We start from the raw sequence: 18,788 nt of genomic DNA, 5'->3' as shown, positions 1-18,788 counted from the left end.
CATTTTCAATGTCAAGGTTAACTAAGCGATGTGAATTTATTGCAAAATTACCTTGAAAAATTAGGGTGTATTAGGTTAAGTGAAAGTATAAGTATAAAATTGACTTTTTGATGGCTGTTGATGACTGTGTTGTTATTTTAACTTATTTCAGGGATAAAATACACGTTTTATTGATTCATACATATAGCACTTCAACATCGATGTGATCCATATAATGTTATGATCTCATGTTTATGATCATAAAAAGGTTTCCATATACCATATTTAAAAATAAGAGCATCGATAGTTCCCCAAAGACCCTTCGGTGTCTTCATATTCTTAGGGGGAAAGTCTTTTGAGAACATACTCTAAACTTTGATTCTTGTTATCTCATAAATAGATTTTGAGACTTTACCCTGAATTTCACAGAGAGGGTCAGAATGGTACTTCTTGTAACTTTTTTAGTGTGCTACCACGCCAACTTGTTTTAATGTACTTGTTTAAATAAGGAAAACGAGTACCCTTTTAGGGCCGTGCTGTTCTTGAAAGTACCTTGGAGTAAATATAATCACGGAAAGTGCCATGCGTTACCATGCGACACAAGCTATTAATTACCTTGTGCTGTTTCCACATGGCGGCCAGGGGCTTCACGTCGTGCTTGCCGTGTTTGCCCTCCTCCAGACACTGGTAGCACACGGGGGTCTTGCAGGAGACGCAGTACATGCTGTAGTTCTCCGCTTCGTGATCCACGCAGGTCACCTGTTTGCGCGCGGAGGCGCCGGCCGGCTGCGCGGTACCCGCCTGCGCCGGAGCCGGCGGCAGCAGCCGGTGCTTGGCCAGCGGTCCGCGGGAGGGGTGGCAGCGCTGCTGGCACGGAGAGCAGTAGAACACGTCGCACTGCTCGCACATCACCGTGGCGTCCACCGGATTGCGGTCGCACAGCTGGCATTTGACGGACGCGGCGCGGCTCTGCTGGTAGCGGGACACGATCGCCTCCAGCAGCCGGTTGCGCTGGAAGCCGCGGAGCCCGCGCTCCTCCAGGGACACGCTGCGGTGGCACAGCGGGCAGGTGATGGAGCAGTGGCGGTGCAGCAGGGCCGGCGGGAACACGCGCACCCCGTTGGGAGACTTCAGGCAGGGGGTGTATGAGCCGTAGCCGCTGTCCGTCTCGCTGTACATGCTCATCTTGTCCATATCCAGATAGTCATAGTCCGAGGAGCATCGGTTCTGCGGAGGGGTCTCTCCCTCCGGAGTCTGCACGATGATGTTCCGAGCGCACGCCAGGCAGACATTGTGAGAGCACGGTAAAATAATCGGCTCCTTGAAGAGAGAACCGCAAACCGGGCATTTCAGTTCTTCTTCCATCGCGTCCATAAACCCACTCTCACGCGTTCAACGAAATCAGAGCAGCACTACCGACGCGGACAGCTCCCGTTACCCGCTCCGCGCACGCGCAGTGAGAGGACGCTTGTGGGCGTTGTAGTCCCCACGCCGATACCCGCCGCGTCTGCTGACCACGTAAGAACTACAACTCCCGTCGTTCTGCTAATTAAATGCGGCTGGAAGAATTTGTATTATCGTCCCGTATTTAAGGGTCATAGGTTTGGGGGGGGAAGCCTAATTTGCAATTTAAAGAAGCCCGTGTGTAAACAACTCCGTCAAAGGAGGACAGCCGTTGTAATTGTGCTGGCATCCGAGAGAGCTGACCAGTAGCCTATTTCTGTGAGTGGCCGTGAATAATTAGAGCAAGGAATTTTTCACAGCATGCATCGGGCTGCTCACAGTCCACCCTGCCCACTCAGTCTAATTACAGCTCAGAATTAATAAGTACTTCATCACACATACATCACCACACCACCTTATGATCGACTAGTAATGGGGAAAGTATTACATTCATGTAAAAAAAAAAAAATAAATAAAAAAAAAAAAATATATATATATATATATATATATATATATATATATATATATATATATATATATATATATATATATATATATATATATATATATATATATATATATATATATATAATGGAAAAAATATTAAATAAAAATAAAGTGTATTTATATATACACTTTTTAGTGTAGTAAAGTTTAAAAAAAAATATACAAATAGTATAATTTCAATATTTTTAAAAATTTGTGTATGTGTTTGTAATAGAAAAATCACAAAAGGTTTTTGATTAATTTCCAGTCCAATCTAAAGTAATAGCGCAGGCTTAAAGCATTTATTTGACAATCAGGGGCACAAAGGCACATGCTTTTGTTCTCTCACACATGCCTGTCGTTTTGTTCAGAGGCGCGAGACTGATCTGTGAGATTAGGCTGGGGGTCTGCCAAGAGAAAATCAACTCCTGTCATAACCCAGAGGGTGACACATACCTAGAACACTGGAAAAGCCTCATCCGTGTTGTGTGTGTCAGTGCAACGGGGATTGCATCAAATAGTGGAGTTATATATTCTTGCATGCGTTAAAATTCTTATTTAAAAATTTTATTTAATATGCTTACTTAAGATTCATAAACGGTGCTAACACCTTAAACCTTTCCTTCCTTATCAATTTTAATTTCCAAGTTGTTTGCGTATTGAGCGTCAGTAGGGTTAAAACAACAAAAACCCAATACAGTAAGACCTTGCTAATATTTGATCAAGGATATGCAGTCTGGAAGGAAGCAGAAACAGCGGTATCAAAGAGAAAAAGAAACAGACGAAAGAAGGATATTTTTAATAACTCTGCCAAGACTGTGGCTTTGGGATTTTTAACAGAGCCTTATTTTTTTATTGAACAAGTCCCTGTACACCAGGGGGCACTGCATGTAAAAGCTTGGGCATCTGGAGCACAGGATCAAAAGAATGCAGCATATTTTTAGTGAGTTTAATGCACCTTGCTTTTTTAAACCAAACATGTTATTTTATGTGTGCAAAAATACGCTTAAAAGAAAACAGTATAAATAAAAGCGTTTTCATCTTTACATCTGTCTTTATGTTTGATTGAAATGACAAATGAAAACTTTATATTACAACAGGGCAATGTTCATTTACATTTACTTAATACACAGTTTATTATATATGACTAAAGAACAGCTGATCTCTCATCAAAGCACAATTAATACACCTAATATCATTCAATTTAAGTGTTATACCATTGCCACAGAATAAAAAAGATTCTCAACAATTCTCACTTATGGCTCGCAAATAATTGCAATTTTAAAAAAAGGCTGAATTGCAAGCTATTAATGTATTACCAATTTCAATTTATAAGCAATTCTGACACATTCGAACTGTGAGCAATAAATTCACTCAGAAGAAAAGCCAGAATTGTGGGATGTAAACTCTGAAAATCTAAATTTGCAATTAGTCACAAGACTACTTTTTTTACTCTACAACACTCATTCATAAATTGTGATTACGTATATACCCTGCCTTTCTTTTTCCCCAGAATCACGAGATCACAATGACCTATTTTGCTTTATTCTGTGGCAGAAATGTAAAAGATGCAATGTTTTGCGGTTCGTTTTTTTTTCTTTCTAGGTTAGTCACAAAGGCGAGTAAAAAAAAAAATTACAGAATTTTTATTTTCAGGGTTTTTTTCCTTTAAAGAGTTAGGAGTGTATCGCAAGACCAAACAGGAGTCACGCGAGTGCAATGTAGTGAAATGTATTGAAGAGCTCTAGTTCACATCCAAACGGATCTCTATTAAACGACGGACATGGTGCTCTCGGGGTTGACCCTGACAGGCCGAGAGCTCTTCCTCAGATCCTGGAGCTGTTTGGCTGGTTTCCCAACTCCCTCCTCAAACCGCTTCTCCACAACCGGAAGCACGGTCTCATGCAGGAAGGAAGCGTTCTGCAGAATAAAGGCCTTTTTCTCGGCCTCCTGCTCGCAGCGCAGGCTGTAGTCCACGTGCTGCACCGCCACCAGTATGATCTCCCGCAGGCTCTCCAAAAACACCATGTGCAGCTCTGGGAAGTACAGCTTCAGCCCTTCTTCCAGGAAGGCCATCATCTGCTTGGTGAAGGCCACAATGGTGTAGCTCAGGTTGACCCAGCAGTCTTCTCCCGTGTACTGGTCGAAACTGCTAATCCCGCAGCTGCGCATTTCGTCCTTGAGCTTGGCCAGAGCTTCGGGAGTCATCAGGTTCATCCTGCGCCACATCTCCTCAGAGTTACGATGCCTGGTGGCTTCTATGATGATGTCCTTCTGGCTCTGGAGAGCCGCCCTGATGTCCTTCACCAGCAAGGACTGCAGAATGAAGGTCAGGTCCAAGCCAATCTCGCTCAGCTGCATGCAGTGCTCGCTGGCGAACTTCACGCACTCCGCAGCGGTGGACAAGCTTTCTTTGCTGTCGAACACCTGCTTGCTGAAGGCATCGACGAACATCTTCATCACTGAACGCGACCAGACCACAAAGGCCGAGTAGCAGCCGGTGTTGCCTGCGAAATCCGTCTCAAACTCCCTGGCGGTTTCAAGCAGGCTGGTGAAGAAGATGTTGCAGAGCTTTTGGATGTAGAGCAGCGTGGCGCCCTCGATGCGAAGCTGGCGGATGGCGGTCTGGACGGCCGCCGCTCTGTTCTTCAGAAACAGCTCGCAGGCCTTTGTGGACTGTCCCAGGCGAACGAGTTGAGAGACAGCTCGCCGCGTGGCTTTAGGTCCTCCGCGGAGCGAGCGATCGGGCGAGAGCTCGAACACCAGGACCTCCGTCAGCTGCCGAACGCGCTCATCCACCTTCCCTCTTAGCTCCTTCACTCGTGGGCTCACCGGTTGCTCCTTCAGATATTCGTTGAGCTTATCCAGAAGGTCAACGGCACCCTCAAAGTCTCTCTGGGCGATGCACACGTCGAGGTCTTCTGGAAGCTCCTGGATCCATTCGGGACTGAGATCCACCAGCTCCTCCGAATACAGAGGCTCATCCTCGTCGAATGGGTTTGTGGAGACTTCCTGTCGGACGGGCGACGTCGGAACTTCCTCTTCCTTTACGTTTTTGTCTTTGGCCACTTTGTTCTTCTTCGTTTCCTCCAGAATTTCCAGCCACTCTTTCTTGATCTTGCTGTTCTCGGCTTTGAAAATGCGGCTCTCGGGGAACATGAGGATTTTGAACATGTCTTTCATTGGAGGGTTGTCTTTCACGTTCACAACCGCGAAGCTTTCTAGATCGTACAACGCATTGTATTTGTATTTAACGGCTCCGCGGCGGTTCGCCAGCCAAGTCGCGATGAGCAGGCAATCGTTCATCAGAAACGCGTGGACCTTTTGGATCTGCGACATGTTCTCTGCGTCGTACTCCAAAAGATCACCATTATAGACCAGATATCTTCCTGGGGTTTCCATGATGTTCTTGCATCCTTCCACTTTTTCCAATAGTGTTGTCAGGGTTCTTTGTTTAACCTCCTCGGTTTCCTTTGGGAAGGCCGCGAGCATTTCTTTGGCAGCTTCATCTTTATCTGTAGACAGGAGAGACTGGGTAATGCTTTCCATTATGCTCTTCTGCTCAGTGAGAATGTGACTCAACTGATACATCTCACTTTCCAAGTAAGAAATCTCCTTGGCTGTCTCAATAAACTGCCTGTAGTTCTTATAAACATTTTTCTTCAGGTTTTGCGCGGTTTCGTCGGCCAGTGTTTGTATTTTCTGACGGTGTTCTTGTAAGTCCCGGTCCCCATCCGACTGCTGCGAGAGCTGCTTCACGTACGACTGAGGATCAAAATTAGGAGACTCCAGTAACTTGCGCAAACGATTTCCAGTGTCTGCCATATTTTTTCAATGTCGCGGCGAAAATGAAACACAAACGCGAGGGTAATTGTGTGAAAATCAGGCTGTCATTGCACTCGAGATGCAGGGCTGATCGCTTCCTCAACAGGAAAAGCTCGACGCCTTCGCGTGACGTCACATCACGTGGCGAGCGAACTTTTCAAAATACTGCACGCGACGAAGACTTACAAAATAATGTTTGAATAGCTTAATAATAATTGCATGTACATCTAGTAAGACGTTGTTGCTTGTGTCTGGTGTAACATGTCTTTTAGTGTTGCTGTCCGTGTCAATATGCATAATAAGTGAATAAATAAACAACAACAAAAAAACATATATATGCATAAAGATTTCCGATGCAAAAGTTTACGTCTGGCGTTTTTCTTTAAAATTAGCAAGCGATAATTATTCCTGTAACGAATGAATAATTACATATCAAATGACAAATAACAAAAAAACACGCAAATCTGTTGTTTTTTTGCGTGGCAACTCCGTGCAACTATTTTATTGGTCACCATTTTACGCCTCCATGGCAAAAAAAAAAACCTTTTCACGGGTTATTTTTGTAGTGTTATTTTAAACTGTTTGCATATTGTAACACCAACACGTTGTAACATGAACATGTTGCTCTGCACGTAACGTAACATTATAACAATTAGACTTACAAATGCATTTAACAGCATTTCCAACACTGTGCGACTTCACGATTGGCCAGCAATTTGGGTCTCGTAGGGCTCTGATGGAAACACACTGACAGTTTTCTTTTAAAAATTCGAGACGTTAATCTTCATCGTCAAAGTGACGAAACCCCGCGATTAGACTATAAATATAAAACTCTTCGATCTAATAGGAAGAGTGTCGTTTGTCGCGATTAATGGTTTTGTGAGGAGTTTTTGTGCTGGTTGACGGCGTTGACCTGCTTTTGCTAAAGCAGACCGAAGATGGAGAATGATGACTTTTTACTCGCGCTTCGTTTACAAGAGCAGTTTGATCAAGAGACAGCGACTGCTGGATGGACGGATGAAGACTGCCCGTCCAGTAAAAAGCGGAGGATCGACTCCTCGGAGTCTGGTCTCATGGATGTGATTCCGTACTCCCAGCCCAGTCCAGAGAGACCGCTGTCCATCGTAGATGAGTCGTGGGAGACCCTGGACCCCAGTCCGGACGTGAGAGCCATGTTCCTGCAGTTTAACGACAAGTTCTTCTGGGGGAAACTCAGCGGTGTGGAGGTCAAGTGGAGTCCACGGATGACACTGTGAGAGACACGCAGCTAACCGAACCACATTAATCCTAGTAACTACAATTAACTGTGTGTTTAGGCCACGAATGCTGGAAATGAAAAAAACTTCCTATATTGAAATGTTAGGCTGGTTGGTACAAGAGGATGTGATGCTGGTCTTTCAATCATTCATGACTTGTCCGTATGTCCATACAGCCTGAAAGAAAATCAATCTTGATGTGTTTCTCAACATGTCAACAAGAGTAATTTTTAGAATGGAGACTGTTTCTGATGGTTTCACGTATAATTCTTCTTTTTTATTATTTATTTATTTTTTGCTTAAAAGAATAGGTCACCCAAAAATTAAACCATAAACTACTCACCCTCACACTATCCTAGGTGTAAATGACTTTCTTCTTTCAGAGATGAGGCAGTAAAAATGTGGATATATCAGATTTACAGTTTCAAAATAATGGCCACATCCACCAACATTATCAAGCTTGGGTCAGTTTTGAAAAAAAAAAAAAAAAAAACCCAGACTGTGTTCATCTAAAAGAAGAAAGTCATAGGCTGGCTTTGGGGTGTGTAGTTTCTGGTGTAATTTTCATTTTTGGGTGAACTATTCCTTAAACATGGATCTTTTCTTCCACACTTGGTTTTTTTTTTTCTGATGTGCTTTGGGGGAAAAAATTCAGAATATAAAATTTGTAATAATTTAGTACGCACTGTAATGTTTGACTCAGATGTGCCGGTGTTTGCTCTTACGAAGGAAGAGGAGGCTTGTGCTCCATTCGGCTCAGTGAACCACTCCTGAAGCTCAGACCCCGCAAAGATCTTGTACAGGTTGGTGAAACAACCCGTCACATCCCCCTTTAATTCCCTAACCATATAAGCATTTTAGTGAAATTATAAAGTTCAAAGTGGCAATTAATCTTTCAGAGTTCATATGTTTTTCTGCTTGCTTAAAATTGTGGGTTTTTTCTTTCTGCTGGTTATCTTAAGGGTTTTTCCATTGTTCTAATTTTAGGTTTAGTAACATTATAATACCATTCGTAGTTTTGCTTCTTCTTTTTAAAGAATAATTCAATCCAATGTATAGCTGACATTTGAGGTTTAACAATATAGAAATATATAGATATGAAAAGATTAACACAAGCAGCTTAGGTTTACTTATGTTCATTAATATGTTTAAAGATAATAAAGGTATATTTTTTTTAAAATGGGGATCTTTGTCAGATTTGTCAGGTTGTGTACCTTAAATGCGTTACTTGCTCAGCTGAAGCATGACTTTAATGCTACTGTTTGTTTCGACAGACTCTTCTTCATGAGATGATCCACGCTCTTCTCTTTGTGACTCAAAACAACAGAGATCGAGATGGCCATGGTCCAGAGTTCTGCAAACACATGAACAGAATCAACCAAGCAAGTGGCACCAACATCACTGTAAGATGCAATTCCAGCATTCAGAATAAAACAATATCCAGTTTGACCTCACTGTGTCCAAATGTATGTTATGCAAAAATGGTGTTTATAAATACAAACAGCTTGTTGAAGCACAACCGAAAATGTTTGATGCTAACCTTTACTTCCAAATCTGTTGGCCACAGTGAGATTGTTAATCTTTTATTAACCGTTAAATTACTGGTGACTGGGACACTGAAAACTTGTAGCATAGACCAAGAGTTTTTCAAAGCAATCTCAGTAGATGTTTGAAAACGTCATGACTTAGAGGTTAAATTTCTATGATTTAATATTGTATTTTCACAGATATATCACTCGTTTCACGATGAGGTGGATGTGTACAGGCAGCACTGGTGGCGCTGTAACGGACCCTGTCAGAATCGCAGACCGTTCTTTGGATACGTAAAGCGTGCGATGAACAGACCTCCCTCGGCCAGAGACCCCTGGTGGGCTGAGCACCAGAGGACCTGCGGTGGAACATACACCAAAATCAAGGAGCCAGAGAATTACGGGAAAACTGGCAAAAGTGATCAAAAGAAAGACAAGAATCCTTCCGAGGGGACCTCTAAGAATTCAAAGCCTCCATGCAGTACAACAGGTGATCCAGTCGATGTTCCCGCATTATTATCTCTTTTCCCACCAGTGTTTCTCAAAAGAAAGAACATAGCATCCAAAATAAAACATAATGTAGTAGATTGAGTCTGTTAACACCAAGTCTTATCCACATTATTTTTCATCATCGCATCCATAGCCATTTGTAAATTTAATATGTTTCTTGCTGTATTATTTTAATGTATTGTCTTCATTATAAAAACACTGGGTTGTAGCACAAACAGTTTTACCATTTACTGCACTTTATTCTTCTGATTATTTCCCTGGTTGATGAAGCCAAAGTCTCGCGCATTTACAGAAAACGGTTTACTTTCGCATTAAAAAAAAAGGACGATAGTACTTCTTGGGTTGATTGCGATCACTTGTTTCTGATGTTGTGGAGATCAGGTGGTACAAGTGGCAGCTCTCAGAGTTTATAAGTAATAATTATGGATTTTACAACAACATGAACGCACCTTAAGGCTTCACGGACACACAAACTCCCTGCCATTGGTCAAACCAACAGATCACACCTCGAACTAATTGCATTGGTTGAGCCAGTGTTGCAATATAGAGTTACTCAAAAAAAGTGTGACATTTTAAAAGCCCCACATTGTACTAATCAAACTTTAGCTTTAAATGACTAAACTATATGTGTTGTGTTGCAGGTTCTGGCTCACAAGACATCAGAAATGTCATTCCATTCAGTGGGAGAGGTTTTGTTCTTGGAGGGAACACACAGATATCCACAAACAAGCAGAATCAGAGTCCTCCTAAAGCTCAACCCGAACCTCTTGCCTCTCCACCTGACTCACCGCTCCTTCCAGGTCTGCGACTCATCGAGGCGAACTTGCTCAAAAGAGTCAGCACAGGTGCATCGAATGTTCAGCGCAAAAAGTCTGTTGGTAACACCAATGCCTTCGCCAACGTCAACGGTTCGCCTGTGAGAATTTCCAAAGTCAATGACTTTAAAGGCAAGCAGAGGTCAGTGCGAGATCTCTTCCAGGCCATAGTCCTTAAATCTCCAGAGAGAGCGGTCAGTGCTGCTGGTTCCTCCAAACCTGCCGCAGACGCCTCCTCAACAAACCCTACTAAAGGCAATGGACCATCTTCATCTAGTGCCTTAGACGGGCAAACTAGCCTGATCAGTAACCATCACTCATTCGGTGCCACAAAGTCAGAGTCGCATCTCTCCAAATATTTCGGCAACAGTGCTCAGACTTTGAAATTCCAAGATTCACAGTCGAAAACATCAGGAAGCCCCCAAAAGTCTGCAACTGGAACACTGGGTTACTTTTCTAAGCTCTTTGGAAGCAACCAAAAACTAAGATCAGATGCTTCAAGCTCAGGAAACACTGGCGGTCCCCAAAATTCACATACTTTAGTTAATTCAGGGTCCAGTTCCAAGCACTTTGGAGGCTCTAAAAAGCCTGATTCCAACATTCCGAGCCCTAGAAGCACCGGCAGCCCCCGGACATCAGGGACGACGCCTTCGGGAGCCAAGAAGAGATCATGGGACGACCATAAATCTGAACATAGCTTTGATTACTTCCAGCAGACAAACGCCAAGTCCTCCACGTCCACAGCGCAGCAGAGAGAGGAGGTGAAAGACATCGTCCTGCAAGCAAACGATCCTCCTCCAGTCCTGATCACCGTCCATTGCCCAGTGTGCTGCATCAAAGTCCCAGAGTCCACAATTAATGAGCATCTGGATTCCTGTCTCTCATAATTTCTGAGAGAAAGTACAGGCTGTAGGGCTTTAATAATGCTAGGAGAGGTGTTTACTGTGCTATTCCAGTGCTCAGGTATATAATAGAATTCTATTCAAATAGAAAGATTTTATGAGATATTTTAATTCCAACGCAATAAGCGAGTTTTGGTATTGAAATCTGCAAAGCACGCCATATATTCTTTTTGCGCTTATTGACTTATTCTACCTCGTTTGTGCGTCACGGGAAAATCTTTTTCGTCATTCACAGATTAGTTGAAAACGAGTGAGTGGTTTGAAGAGGCGCCACTCGCTGTCCTTGTGCAAGTTGATATCCGCGGTTCGTGTCGAATCAGCAGTACTGAATTTCACTGTCCGCTGTGGGATTTAGATGCGCTTAGCTTTCTGCCGGATCAGGCTTTGCAAGGTCTCTTTCGTTCGGTGTCATCAATAACAGCTCTGGCAGGTCGGCCCGTGAGTGAAGGGGCGGAGCTTGTGCCGCCTACTGCATGATCATTTCACACCTACTTTCCGTCCTGGAGGAATTAACCCCACCCAGAAATGAATATTGGGTGCGCAGGTTAAAACTTTCTGGTGTAATAATAGTCAAGATGTATTGTTAAGTCACGAGTATTGTTGTTTCAAAACCAGCGACCCACCTTTAAAGGTAAACAATGGCTGATGACGAGTTCACGCTGCTCGGGTTACACGTAGATCACGCAGATGTTACTTTAGTTCACTTATACGTAACATTGATTTACGTAAAAAGAGAGGCAGGACGCATTGATATGTTTAGCGTTTGACACGCTGCGGGCATCGGTGATGTCATTTGTAATGTATGCAAGTGGTTTTAACATGCACTACAGGTTCTCGAGGCAAACCGGGAGCGAAAACTTTGCACAATTTATTGTTGGCCTTTTTAGCGGCAGATGTTTTGTTTTAGAAATCGTTTTACATTGAAACTCTTTTAACATTAAATTAAGACGTTTATTAAGTGGTTATAAATGTTTGTTTGTACGGTTATGTGGAATTTAACGCGTTCGTAAAATTCTAAATTGTGCCTGATTTTTGACTCATGTTGCCTATAAACTGTTGCGTTAACTTTAAATAAATATTCAGTTATGTATGCGAGTTCCCCTTTGTCTTTTTGAAACACTCAGTTTCAAAACTTTTCAGTTTCAGACTTTTTGTCAGTAAAAAAAATACATTACTGTTGATATCGAGCTTTTAAAAAATAACTAATGCCAAAATTTATTCGAATGTTTGCTACTAGTATGTACGATGGCCAAAACGTACACTTTTTTTTTTGTTTTATCTTGATTTTAAATGTTTGGAAGGAACTTAATGTCCATATATCAAAGGTTTCGAACATGTCTTTGATGCCCAAATAGTTTTATTCAAATGTTTGCAACTAGTTTGATGCCCATAAAGATTCATGTAGAATTGTCTCGAGTAAAGGTTAAGTTAATTTTAACAGGACTGCTATGTTTTTATGTTTCTGCCATGCGTGAGATGCTGCAAAAAGTCATGAGAAGCACATGTTTACGTAAAACTCTGCAGTGGTAATAAACTAAAAAGAGACGAGTTATCAAGATGTTAATTTTAAAAGTTTAACTCATTTTACCTTTACCGTTTAAACTCTTATGCACAAGATGCTGCAGGAGACAATAGAAAAGCAGCATAGTGGAATATAAAAACATGCTGTGGTGAAGCTAAATTTCATGCCATTGTGTAAATAACTACAAATTTCGTCTTTGGAATTGTTTATTATCATTATTTGAATAAATGTTAGAGTGGCACAAACCAACTAACGTCACAGAAATGTTACACATAGCTGTCTAAAATTTTCTTTTACTACCAAAAGTTATGTAACTTCCAGGAAGATGATTGAAGAATGAAAATGATTTAATATTTGATCCATTATACGGCATAAAAAATACCGTACCCGAGCAGAATATCATAGTCATGTGTTACCTTTCATCGTAATGCGTGTCTTGTGTTGACACAGTACAGTATAGTGCAGTACAGTACAGTACAGAAAGAGCCGGTTAAAAGTGAATTGTTTGGCTCTGTTGTCATGACAGAATGTCCTCGTGGTCAGATCTTTATCCCGTCGCGCTGTTCTCAAGAGTATCCGACACAGATAAGTTTCATCAGGATTTTATTTTTCGTGTTCATTGTGTGTATGCAGTTGTTTGGCTGGTGAAGAAGGCTGTGAAGTTTAGCAGCTTTGTCTTTGTGCGTGTGGGCGCACATGCTGTCTTTGTGCTGGCCTCATGTCAGTGCTTTGTGTCCAGCTGCAGCTGGGTGTGTGTGTGTGTGTGTGTGTGGCTGCTCGTGCTCACCATCTGCCCGCTGCTGACACCTTTGTTCTGCGTCGGGATTCCGGCCCTGACCTCACCCTGAGTCAATTCATCTGGCCATTTCCTGCCCATGTGCTCCTCAAGCCAAGGTCTGAGCTGCCATTAGAGGACTGTGATCTGGATTTAACCCAGTAATCAAAACACCAGTGCTACGTTACAATAACAACATGGATGCAGCACATTTGTGTATATATGTTTTGTGTAGCACTTCTTTAAGTGAATATATTTGAGTATGTTTATAAATAAGTATTTAGACGAGGTTTTAAGAACAGATTGCAAAATCTTTATTTTTATATATTTATTTTATTCATTTATTTTCCTTTTTATCTTAGAGAGTTTTTCTCACAATTATTGTGTGATCTTTTTTATGTAGGCAAGTACCAAAAGCAAACAATATTTATTACATTTTAAAAATTAATATAATAAGTATATATAATTTTATTGCCATTTAAGACTATTTAGGCATATATTCATTTGTTATTTTATTTTTCTAATATATTCCTAATATATATATATATATATATATATATATATATATATATATATATATATTTTTTTTTTTTTTTTTTTTTTAATAATAATTTAAGCAGGTTAGTAGCAAATCCAAATATTATACATGTTCAACCACTACTACACTTTGATCAGATTAAATTTTGATCAAAATATACTGTATATTGTGTGTGTTGTTTTCCTTAAAACAGCAATAGTTCGATCGTTAGCAAATTTGATTAATATTTAGTTCATTTAAAAACAAAATCTAATTAATTTTAAAATCTAATCATTTTAATTTTAGTTTGTGTGTGTGTGTGTGTGTGTGTTTATTAATTTATGTACAAATGCATATATTTATTAATTCGTGATTTATTTAATTTATATTTGCTACATTGTTATTTTTGGTTTTAGGAGCTTATAATTTAGTTTTTTTCTAAAATTACTGTTTTTGTTGTTGTTTTTAAACAGGTCAGCAGCAAGTAAACAATGTCATACATGTGATAAAAATGTAGGTTACCACACAATAGCTCTGGCTGCGCTTTGATCAGAAGAAAAGATTAATTCAGAACTTAATGCTCATGAATATTAATGACCTCGCTGTCCGTCATCGACGGCCACGCCCAGTCTGCTCCGGGTCTCTTTAAAGCGACAGGAAGTGCGAGCTGAGTTTCAGCCTCACAGATTATAGTGTTGTTCGGACCGCTGGCTGTTACATGGGCTTTTCGACGACGGGGTGTAAAGGTCTTTAAGAAAACCGTCACATGCCGTTACAGTGCACTCGTCTGTAAGCAGAGCGTGCTATTTGTGAATGTTAGTATGAATGGTAAGGTTGGGAATGGAGCAGCGGGCGGTATGCTGGCCTGTATTGAGGGTCTGCCGCCGTTGCCCAAGAGCCTAAGCGGTCTGCTCAACTCCAGCGGCGGCTCGTGGAGAGAGATGGAGAGGATGTACGTGAAGAAGACCATGATCCAGGACGACTTGAGTCGAGGAAGGAATAACACGGACAATCTGCTGGCGAATAAACCGGCAAACCTGGATGCCGCCCTTGCTTTGCTCAGAAAAGAGATGGTAAGGGTACGGGATAGCAGGCAACAGCTGTTCTCGCGACCGCGGGCGTTCGTTTAACTTGTCAGTGCTTGTGTTTTGAAGGCTAGTGACCTTCCTGCCTAGTCAACGTGCTCGGATAAGGTAGTCACGAATGGGACGGTTTTGTAACGCGAATCGATTCGACGGTTCGGAAGTAACGAGATGCTCGGATCGATCGATTCAGACGCTCGCGACTGGTCCGTAATGGCCAAGGACGCTCGCTTGCGATGATTTGAACGTGACTATGATCCTGGAAAATGTTCGATTCGAATGTTCAGATTGCGCCTATTTAATTAATGAATTAATTGCTTTTTGTTTTTAACACTTTCGGTCCCCGATCGATTGCTCAAGTAATGAACGTGTCCGCGATCCTCAAAATGCCCGATAAGGATGTTTTGAACGCACTTGCGATGCCCAAAATGTTCGGTCGTGCTGTACAAATTAAGAACCGATCTTGGCTGCCCAAAAGCTTCGCTAGAGACCGTTATTCTAAACGTTTAACTCGAATGCTTTAACATCCCCTCCGGTCCGCGAATCGACCGACGCTCGGTTCGTCGCTTTCGTTCAGTCTCACCGGTGATGAACACACAAGTTCAGTTTGCCAAATTCTCAGATTATTGGCGAATCTTTCTTTGTTCCTTTTTAATGTTGTAACTGTTTTTCGTTTTAATTTGAATATTTTGAAATCTCTCTGTGATTCCCAACAGCGTTCGACTCGAATGTTCGATTCGATTCGGAACAAATCTTGTTCGAACATGAGTGTTCAATTCGTTTTTTTGCCCAAAAATGGGTTCCTACATTCTTAAATGTATTGTGATTTTTAAACCATTTTAAACAAAGGGTTCTGTTTAGGTGTATTGTTGAGTATATTTGTTGCTTCACCTTTTTGTTGTGGCGCTTGAACCATCCCTGGAAAAGGATCGAGTCGTTACAACATTAGAACAAAGCTAAACGTGAAGGACATGAAGTTTGAAACACAAACACTAAATATGCATTGTGTAGAAGCCACAGATCGATTTCAAAGTAAATGTTTGGTTTCGAGTCACTTTGTTCCTGTGTGTGTGTGTGTGTGTTGTCCCTTTGATGTTTCCATAAGCACTCATTGTAGTATGTTTGTGCAGGTGGGTTTGAGGCAGCAGGACATGTCCCTGCTCTGTCAGCTCTGGTCCCTTCACGAGTCCATCCAGGAGTACAAGGGCAGCTGCCAGGACCTCTCCGCTGTGTCCAGCGCGGACGGACCCTACGGGATGGAGAACGGCTATTTCGACGAAGATGAGGAATATTATACCGAGTCCGGCATGACGCCAGCCGAAACGCCAGATGGAAACGACACATCTCCTAAAAACGGGACATCCAAAGACAGCTGGATACACGACTCGTTCCATATCACGATCTAAAACACTTGACTTTTATTGTTTAACGAAAAAAAAAAGAAGCTGTGCCATAATTAAGTTTGCTGGCATTGTTTAGGTTTACAGCAGACTCTTTCTATAGGACATATAATTGAGAATTATTATTTATTGTATAATATTCTACATAGTATTTTTTTTTCCTGATTTAATCAACATTGGAAATTTTATAAAATCCTTTTTTTTTAATAAGGGGAGAAGCATGTCATTTCATAATGATGTTTACAGGAAATCACGTTAAACTTGCGTTGATGAATTTATAGACTTTTTTTTTTTTTGTTTTTGTTTGATGCTTCACTTTCTCCGAGTCGAGAAAAGTCTTATTTCTTGTCGAGCAGTCGCTCGCAGAACACCGGGGTTTGGTTGTTTTTTTTGCAAATATGAGTTCTGAACATGCTGGAAATGCTACTCGTTGTTTGCCGAAATGTAATCCAGGGTATAACCAGCACAAAGAGCTTGTGGCAGCATCACCGAAACGGTTTGCTCAAATGCATTACGTATCGTGTAACTCATTACGAACGTATCCATAAGTAAGTAAATCCATAACCGGCTCCGTAACATTTCCATAGCATTTACTTCTCGCATCGTGCAAACCTGTTCTAGATCATGTATAGTAGATGTTTTATTTATTTACTTATAATCGCTGCTTGGGTTCAGTCTTCCGTCTGTGCTTGAACTTCGTCTCGGTGCATATCGCGAGAGCGTCTCTTTTTGCTCGAGTGACTCTCATAAGGTCACCTGTGTTCGTAACGTGAGATGATAAACTTTTGGCAAGTTAAGTGCCCGTTAAATCGCGCGTGCGTACCACGGCATGCCATAATGTAAGCGTTTTAAACCTTTTCTCGATGCGTTGATGAATCGAATGCCTTGGGATTGAACACGCGTGCCGTTCTGGATCATCTAATTGATAATCGCCGGAGCGTGTTTCCTCTATAAGAATATTAATATCAGCCGAGAGAGAATGTCTTCTACCTCTGTTGTGTTTGAGCTCGCACCAGCAGACACAGACAAGTGGCTATTTTGAATTCCCAGCATTTACGCCAATCCCGATTCTTCCAATGTATTTAATTCTGAGAGAGAGAAAAAAAAATGAAATGTTATGCAACCGGCTTAAGGTGCTTTTACCAAAATCGGCACTGACCTTCACACAACGTGCCTTGACGCACCTTGGTTTTGAACCTGGGTGTTTTTTGCCGTCTCTTGTTATCGTTTCGTATCAACACCCGGCGTCTTCATGCATCCATTTCGGTCCCTCTCATTAACAGAAGAAGGTTCCACCCAGAAAATGTCTGCTCGCCACCCATCTCATTATCTTCTACCCTGCGGGGATTCATTGCTGTGATCCTGCTCGGAAATTCCCACTCGGTTTTCGTGATCTGCGTAGAAGCCGGTGAAAGTGATTTTTGGCCTGTTTGATCTCTGTGGACGGTCGTGAAGCGGCTTCTGCAGTTTTGCATTCGAAAGATGCTAAATGACGTGGTTAGATCCTTTTGTATGTTCTGTTACGTGTGTTAGCGATATAAAATAAATGTAACGACGTATGGTCCGTCTGGGTTTTATGTCACTTTAGAATTTTAGCGTTCAAATTCAATATATTTATTCAATATAAAAATATCAGCATATAAATGCTTTTGCTTCTGTCAAACGATTAATTGCATCCGAAATAAAGGTTTTTTTTGCATAATACATGTGTGTGCTGTGAATAATTATTATGGATATATAAATACACATGCGTGTATGCATTTCAAATCATGCACTGAATCAAAAAAACATGTTTAAATACATGTTTTTTTTGTTCTGCTGCAGTATTTAGCATGTAAACCGTGCTCATATGCAAATCTCATGCATAGAATATCAGCCTGACCTACATATGCCAAAATGCACAGTGTACGCAAGAGTTAGGCTCGCTGCGTAGAATAATAAAAAGCAACCTAAACTTGCTATGAAATCACATCCTAGTGTGATTTGTGTCATTAGGTAATCGAGGCTGTATTTTTAAAAATTCAACTACCCTCATCCCAACGCTATCCGGGACATATTCGGTCTTTGGAGTGTGCAGCGTTTGAATTGGGACACAGATAATGTACCACATACTGACGGTTCTTACAGAGCCTCACACGACATGGGGAAAAAGATACATAAAATTGTGGACATGTTTTCTGCATGACTTTGATTTATGGCCATCTTTGATCCCTTGAGGTAAATTGTTGCCAGGTTGGTACATTTAACTTTTTTTATTCGAACCCCACATCATAGTTTTAAAACAAATAGTTGGCTAAATTTATATAAAAATTTGCACTTTTTTCTACAAACCGCTAACATTAATGTAAACGGGTGAACCTTACTTTTTAATTTTTTTGGGCGTTTTCAAATTAACTTTTAAAAGTCTGTTGAGTAGTCCCTATAAAAATAACAGCGCAATTTAATAATTTGCTCCTAACTAAGTGATAAAAAGCAAAAACCATACTCACCTATGTGTAATACAGTATGACTTTAGTGTTAAAAGTGTTACTCATCCTCATGTCCTTCTAAACCCATAAGACTTTAATTTATCAACAGAACACAAATGACGATATTCTTTATGAAATCCGAGAGCTTTGTGACCCAACACAACAACTACGTTCAAGTCCCAGAAAGGCAGTAAGGACGTCATTAAAAATAGTCTGTTGACATCAGTGGTCCAACCAAAATTTTCTAAAGTCACGAGAACATTTTTCGTACAAATAAAA

General features: G+C 41.2%; 4 protein-coding genes across 4 annotated transcripts in view; 2 read left to right on the top strand and 2 right to left on the bottom strand.

The window, feature by feature from the left end:
• LOC122324898 (E3 ubiquitin-protein ligase TRIM9) overlaps positions 1-1,472 on the bottom strand; it is a 39,316-nt gene extending 37,844 nt beyond the window's left edge. The window contains exon 1 of the mRNA XM_043219643.1: positions 595-1,472. Within this exon, the coding sequence (XP_043075578.1) occupies positions 595-1,353 (759 nt within the window). The 5' untranslated portion in view covers positions 1,354-1,472. The remainder of the gene's footprint in view (positions 1-594) is intronic.
• A 1,371-nt stretch (positions 1,473-2,843) lies between these two features.
• On the bottom strand, positions 2,844-5,939 carry exoc8 (exocyst complex component 8). Its single transcript, XM_043219355.1, has one exon. It carries the CDS (start codon positions 5,731-5,733, stop codon positions 3,679-3,681), a length of 2,055 nt encoding a protein of 684 aa, XP_043075290.1. The 5' UTR covers positions 5,734-5,939; the 3' UTR covers positions 2,844-3,678.
• A 355-nt stretch (positions 5,940-6,294) lies between these two features.
• sprtn (SprT-like N-terminal domain) lies at positions 6,295-11,835 on the top strand. The gene is made up of 5 exons (XM_043219356.1): positions 6,295-6,985; positions 7,693-7,792; positions 8,264-8,392; positions 8,717-9,008; positions 9,670-11,835. The coding sequence occupies exons 1-5, from the start codon at positions 6,672-6,674 to the stop codon at positions 10,728-10,730; spliced, it is 1,896 nt and encodes a 631-aa protein (XP_043075291.1). The 5' UTR covers positions 6,295-6,671; the 3' UTR covers positions 10,731-11,835.
• Positions 11,836-14,022: 2,187 nt separating this feature from the next.
• On the top strand, positions 14,023-17,743 carry fam89a (family with sequence similarity 89 member A). The gene is made up of 2 exons (XM_043220233.1): positions 14,023-14,632; positions 15,772-17,743. Exons 1-2 carry the CDS (start codon positions 14,381-14,383, stop codon positions 16,045-16,047), a joined length of 528 nt encoding a protein of 175 aa, XP_043076168.1. The 5' UTR covers positions 14,023-14,380; the 3' UTR covers positions 16,048-17,743.
• Positions 17,744-18,788: the final 1,045 nt, after the last annotated feature.

Source organism: Puntigrus tetrazona, chromosome 20 (genome assembly GCF_018831695.1).
Source record: "Puntigrus tetrazona isolate hp1 chromosome 20, ASM1883169v1, whole genome shotgun sequence".
Taxonomy (NCBI): Eukaryota; Metazoa; Chordata; class Actinopteri; order Cypriniformes; family Cyprinidae; genus Puntigrus; species Puntigrus tetrazona.
Note: the sequence above shows the minus strand (reverse complement) of the source record. Positions and strands in the feature narration are given on the sequence as shown.

Coding starts and splice junctions, on each gene's coding strand:
- fam89a (XM_043220233.1), top strand. CDS start 14,381: ATGAATGGTAAGGTTGGGAATGGAGCAGCGGGCGGTATGCTGGCCTGT. Junction 14,633..15,771: donor CTTTGCTCAGAAAAGAGATG/GTAAGGGTACGG, acceptor ATGTTTGTGCAG/GTGGGTTTGAGGCAGCAGGA.
- sprtn (XM_043219356.1), top strand. CDS start 6,672: ATGGAGAATGATGACTTTTTACTCGCGCTTCGTTTACAAGAGCAGTTT. Junction 8,393..8,716: donor CAAGTGGCACCAACATCACT/GTAAGATGCAAT, acceptor GTATTTTCACAG/ATATATCACTCGTTTCACGA. Junction 9,009..9,669: donor GCCTCCATGCAGTACAACAG/GTGATCCAGTCG, acceptor GTTGTGTTGCAG/GTTCTGGCTCACAAGACATC.
- exoc8 (XM_043219355.1), bottom strand. CDS start 5,733: ATGGCAGACACTGGAAATCGTTTGCGCAAGTTACTGGAGTCTCCTAAT.